We start from the raw sequence: 5,965 nt of genomic DNA, 5'->3' as shown, positions 1-5,965 counted from the left end.
AATAGTAGATCTACAAGCTCACAACGTAACACGTTGTGAGATTGTAGATCTGATATTTTCACAAGTTATAAAGATTTTAAAAAATCTTTCACAACAGGGCTTAAAACTGGCACAGCTAAAAATACTTAAAAATAAGATTTCATATCCACGTATCCATGTATCCTGACCCAAAATATTAGTCTTATGTATGAAATATTGTTAAAGACTAAAACTGAGGACATTTTCGCTACGATTTGAGTTTGTTTTAGTTAGTTTTGTAAACACACAGTTTCATTTTTTTTTTTTGTAAAGCCTTGTTTTTATATTTATTTCAGTTAGTTTTTGTCATTTCATTAGTTATAGTTAACTACTGTTGTAGCTGTTCTCTGTTGTTCTCATAGTGATGTTACTACATCTTAACATATTTATCTAAGTACAACTCCATCACATCATGTTGTACCTGTTCTCTGTACAGTCTTGTTTCCATAGGTCACATACTTCTTCAGCCATTCAATGCAGTCACTGGTCAGGGCGTACTTAAACTGTGCCATCAAAGCTGTGTTTTGTTCCCATTTCAGTTTAGTGATGACAGCCTGTGGTTTTGGAGCGACCCATGACTCTGTCTTCAGGTCATATGAGAGGAAGTCTTCTCCATTATAACCATACTGTTGAAAACCATCAGTGTCTCCAGTCTCATCATCCCACTCACAACCAGACATGTACTGTTCAATGTGGACACCTGAGAGACAGACAGACAGACAGACAGACAGACAGACAGACAGACAGACAGACAGACAGACAGACAGTGAATTGAACCACATCCTGCTGCAGTCATGTGGGGACCCCCCCAAAATCATCCGACCAACAGGTTGAGAACCATTGGTCTAGACAGTACAATATATTAACATAATAGACCAGTGGTTCTCAAATGTTTTGATGTCAAGGACCCTCAAATAAATATGTATTTGGCTGCAGACCCCCATGTGAAAATATCTTGTACAAGATTTGTGTTGTTAAATGTTGAGAATGTTGAGAAAATATGATAAATCATGTTTTCAAATTTTTTTTGAAAATCGCGCGCGTCGCATCACTGTGCGTTGTTAGCTTGTAGATCGACTATTTTCAAATAGCCAATATAGGGTTAAAGTTGTTAAATTGATTTGATGCTACTCAAGGGCCCCTGGGGGTCCCCAGACACCACTTTGAGAACCACTCCTATAGAAACTACAATATATTATACACTACTAGTCTATAGACCAGTGGTTCTCAAACTTTTTCATGTCAAGGACCCCCAAAATGATATGTATTTGCCCGCGGACCCCCATCTCAAAATATTTTGTTCCAGGAACCCCCAGGAGCAAAGATTTGGGTTGAACAAAAATATACGTATTCAAAGATTTGCACACATTTTTCACGATTTTTCAAAAATAACAGATCTACAAGCTTGTAGGACGGCACAGAGATCTGCTATTTTTGAATAGCAAAAGTATAAAATATGGTTAAAGTGGTTGAAATGATTGTGACACTGTATTGACACATTTTGCTGGGGACCCCCTGGTACCCCCCCCCCCCCCCCCCAAGGACCCCCAGACCCCCCTTCGAGAACCAAAGCTATAGACAGTATAATATATTAATGTACACTAGTCTATATATAGTATAATATATAACATACACTAGTCATAGAGCAGTGTGTGTAGAGGGAGAGCAGTAATGAATACAGTAAAGCTTCAGGTTAGTGTTACCGTCTGATTGGTTGAACCGCTTCATGGCCTCCCTAAGATTGTTTTTGTTGACCTGTACATTTCCTCTATGTCCATCTGTCTGATCCTTCTCTTCCTGTTGTCCCAGCTTCTCCATCCAGCTCTGTTTGTTCACATAGATGTTGATGTTGCTGTCAAAGTATCCCATCACCTCATCATCCAGGAGGGACACAGCCACAAACTCAGGGAATTCACTCAAACCAGTGCTGGTAGTTTGAATGGACTTCCACGAATGAATCGCTGAAAAAGAGCAAAAATGTTTTAAATTTGTTAAAATATAGTTCTTATAGCCTATATGATGATTTGTTTGACAGAACATTTCTGTCCCCTATTGTCTTAGTTATCATATTACGCAATACTAATTAGAATAGCCTATTTGCATTCATCCATGATCACATCTTTAAAATCAGTGCAGTCTAGTCATAACTTTAACAACATAATGGTAGAATAAATGTCTAGACATTACTCCTATTATTATCATTATTATTATTTAGGTTATTATTAGGTTTTTCAGAATTTACAGAAAGTTACATTTACACAAGACTACAAATGCACACCTAGAGGGGGGGGGGGACTGTTATAACTGTTATGCTGAATAATCATATATTACAACATCTTATTTGTCAAGTTCTCAGCAAGTGTCTTGATACAGGAGGTGATTTTCAAGAAATTCAAGAAATGTATCACCATTTAAAATAAACAAACAAACAAACAAACAAACAAAACACAAAAGCTCAGCATTTCCCCTTACTGGCATGAGTCCGTTTTTTTTCTTCTTTTGAAACAAAAAAAGGCATGGGTTTCTGAGGCTAGTTTTTGGCAAAATAGTTGGAAAGACTTTTAAACCAATGTTCAACTGGTACCTTTGTACTTTTTATTTATTATTCAGCGCATAGCAGTTAGCGACATAAAATACAATTGTGCAATTTTTGGGTTTGTAGCCTATGTGTGAAAACACCTATAAATAATAATATGTGTTATATTGGTGTAATGTCACACACTTATACTGAAAATATGCAAACAATAATCAATTACACCATTTTTATTATAAGGTACTGTAGGAACCCTGTATATCTTTTATATATTTGTGATGACATCAGCATCCAAAATACATAAAGGTATACAGGGTTCTGAAAGGGTCTTTATGAGAGGTGGAAATGGTATAATATCATATATCAATAATCAAACTAATAAACACTGTTCAAATCTCAGTCAAACTAAAAATATTAAGGCTTCCATGTGAGCTGTTGTAATAATAACCTGTTACAATAAGTTATTGAGTTAAACTCTTACCTGCAGATGTGGTGTAAAAACAAAGCAACAACACAATGAAAACCTTCATCTTTAGATTAAAATATTAGAACATATAAAATAAGTTCAAACGTTGCGCTTATGGTTTGACTGAAACTTCATCTACCACCATCTGAGATGAAAGCTCTGATCAAATGGCTGCTCAACACTTTACAGTGTGTAATGTTAAAGTGCGCAGGTCACAACTCGGGCTACAACCAATAGAAATTCAGTAAATGCTGTTACTAGGTGAACTTGAGTCACTGCAGGTTGTTAAATGAAAGTGAAACTTTACATGTAGACTAAAGTGTCTCGCTAATACTTTAATAAGTAATTCAAGTACATCATTATATTCAGTATTCACCTACAGTACATATGAGACAGATCAGTCACCAGGTTAAGATATAGTGATGCATATTAATGGTGGTCAGTGATGTTTAGGTTCAGTTGAGCTCCTAACAGCAGCTGCTACTGGCACTGAGGGGTGACAGCGGCCTCTGCTGGACAGATTGTGTATGTTCATGTAGAGACGGTTTCAGGGAAATCGCCTGATGAGAACTCTATGGATGACACACATTATAGTTGTTGGTGTGTGTGTGTGTGTGTGTGTGTGTGTGTGTGTGTGTGTGTGTGTGTGTGTGCGTGCGTGCGAGAGAGAGAATAGCCGAGCACATATGGCTAAACAAAACCACTGCATACGACTGTTTAACTGTTATCATGGTCTCTCATTATTTGTTATTCACTTGTTTTCCTTATTAGGCCTGTATTGCTTGTTATTCACATATTATTATTAGGATGTATGTTATTCATTTGTTGTCTGCATTCACACAAGGAGGAACAGAGAGCATAGGTGAAAGAGGTTGTAATAACCTGCCCAAGTACATCTATTATTATTTATTATAATGTATTATCATTTATCTTCCTTTTATCATCTATTATCGTCTTGGTTGAACCAGATTTCTTTCTTCAATCAAATCACTTATGTAAAATATACACATTTCAAAGTGTTTTTTAATTTCTTCTTTTTATCCTTGCTTAGGTCCTTTCATGTCTTTTCTTTCCATTTGTTTCTGTTTTACGTTTATTTTAGATTTGTAATGTTATAAAAATAATGTAATCTCTTTCAAGTTGTGTCTGTAATTTTTATCTTATTTAAATAAAGGATGTTGTAGCATTGTACAGCAATAATGACTCCCCCCCCCCCCACACACAAACAAAAACAAATATGCCCACATTGTGTCCCTAAAAGGTTTGACTCTACTATATACAGTATATCACTGATATGAACTCCACTTTCTGGCCCCAGGTCACTTACTGTAGGTCATCCTCTAGAGTCTAGTCTAGGTCAACTCCTCTCACTTCCCCAAACACAGATCAAATCAAAAGGTGACCGGGCGTTTTTTGTTGCTGCCCCTATACTACAGTTCTTTCATTCACTTGGCAATGGCTTGACTGAAGCCCAATTTATACTTGATCGTATGACAGTGTCGCGTGCCAAAAATAGCAGAGCTACAAGCTCACAACAGCATTGCTGATGCAATGCGTTTTGAGCTTTTAGAGCTGCTATTTTCGGCACATGCATGAGTCAGAGTCAGGAGCTGAACTACAAAACCACAGTAAATTAAAGTGAAGAAATTAAAAGAATGGACTTTCCAGTGCAGCAGTAGGGCATGAGTGTTGCTGCCAAATGGTGCATTGTTATGGTGCATCAATGTCTTCATTTTGCTTGAATGTGATTCAGATGAAACGTCACTCAGTGTCCACCATTTTGAAACTCAGCTTGGCTCGTCATGCAATGTCGTTGACAGCATTTGTATTTCCTTCTTTGTGCAATTCACATGAATGTAGTGTTGTGCAATTGTGTCAGTGTGATCTCTGTGAAATACTATATTCCTCTAGTATTTGGAAGTAGAGCATAAAATATTCCTACAAATAACCATGTTGCCTCATCCAACCATTAAAGTTGGGGACAGGAGGTGCTGGTGATTTCACAATAAGGTGCTGACTCTCAGCATCTTATCAATGCATGTTATCAACCAGCCGGTGGTCCAAAAAACATCAGTAAAAAGCTATTGTTGGATGCAAGGGACTTTCCACTATTGCAATAAAGCCATTCTCTGAACCACATCAAACAGTGATCAATAAACCTCACAGAAACTCTAAATAAACTAGCAGTAGGCCTACAATAAGTTTTAGTGGATAAGAGCATTGGTTAACTGAAATGGAGATGCAGAGCAGTGATGGGTTTTATAAAAGGATCACTGGTTGTGTACTGATCTGTACTGAACTATATATAGACCTCCAAAGGACAAGCACACAGGTGTCATTTTGTAAATGGACTGTTATAATTTTGCACCATAATTAAGCTGATATTGGACTAATGTCCAAATGTCACTTGACCATGTCAGATCTACATCCCAGTCATTAATTCTGTTTGTGGCTCATTATTAAGTTTACTAACTGCTTTTATTACAAGAGGAATGTATAGTATAATAGATTCTCCATAAATAATCACAATACATAAAAACAATCTGTCATATTATCAACACAATTGACAAGGAGGGACAAAACCACTGATTAACCACTTGAAACCCAGCATCCATATTCTTGGGGGAACGTTTGCCAAAAATAGCAGATCTACAAGCTCGTTGCAACGCATTGTGAGCTTAGATAGGCTCAAGATTCAAGTGGTTAAGAGATGAACTTGTTCTATGTCTGTCAGGGATGGAGAGGCATAGAACAAGTATGTTTTTAAGTAAATCTTTTATTAGACAGCTTCCATCCAGGATGGTGATCAAATGCCAAATACCTAACAAATCTAAACCAAATGGATGTGACAACAGAACAGATGATCCTGTGATACATTTATTTGTACATTTGTGTATTTCACCCAGGATTGGTTGTTGGGTTTTTGAGTATGATACCCTGTCTTGTTA

General features: G+C 36.9%; 1 protein-coding gene across 4 annotated transcripts in view; it reads right to left on the bottom strand.

Moving 5' to 3' along the window:
• Positions 1-3,315, bottom strand: part of LOC308080304 (H-2 class I histocompatibility antigen, alpha chain-like) — a 6,559-nt gene extending 3,244 nt beyond the window's left edge. For 2 of the 4 annotated variants that reach the window (XM_080422104.1, XM_080422105.1), the window contains exons 1-3: positions 3,033-3,310; positions 1,722-1,979; positions 440-718 (exon numbers count right to left, since the gene is read on the bottom strand). In XM_080422104.1, the coding sequence (XP_080278230.1) occupies positions 440-718; positions 1,722-1,979; positions 3,033-3,081 (586 nt within the window). In that variant the 5' untranslated portion in view covers positions 3,082-3,310. Of the gene's footprint in view, positions 1-439; positions 719-1,721; positions 1,980-3,032 lie in introns of all 4 variants that reach the window. The other 2 variants (XM_080422106.1, XM_080422103.1) reach the window with 2 other exon arrangements.
• Between the last annotated feature and the right edge of the window lie 2,650 nt (positions 3,316-5,965).

This window comes from Gymnoscopelus braueri (genome assembly GCF_963280865.1).
Source record: "Gymnoscopelus braueri genome assembly, chromosome: 24".
Lineage (NCBI taxonomy): Eukaryota > Metazoa > Chordata > Actinopteri > Myctophiformes > Myctophidae > Gymnoscopelus > Gymnoscopelus braueri.
This window is presented reverse-complemented; position numbering and strand designations above follow the sequence as displayed.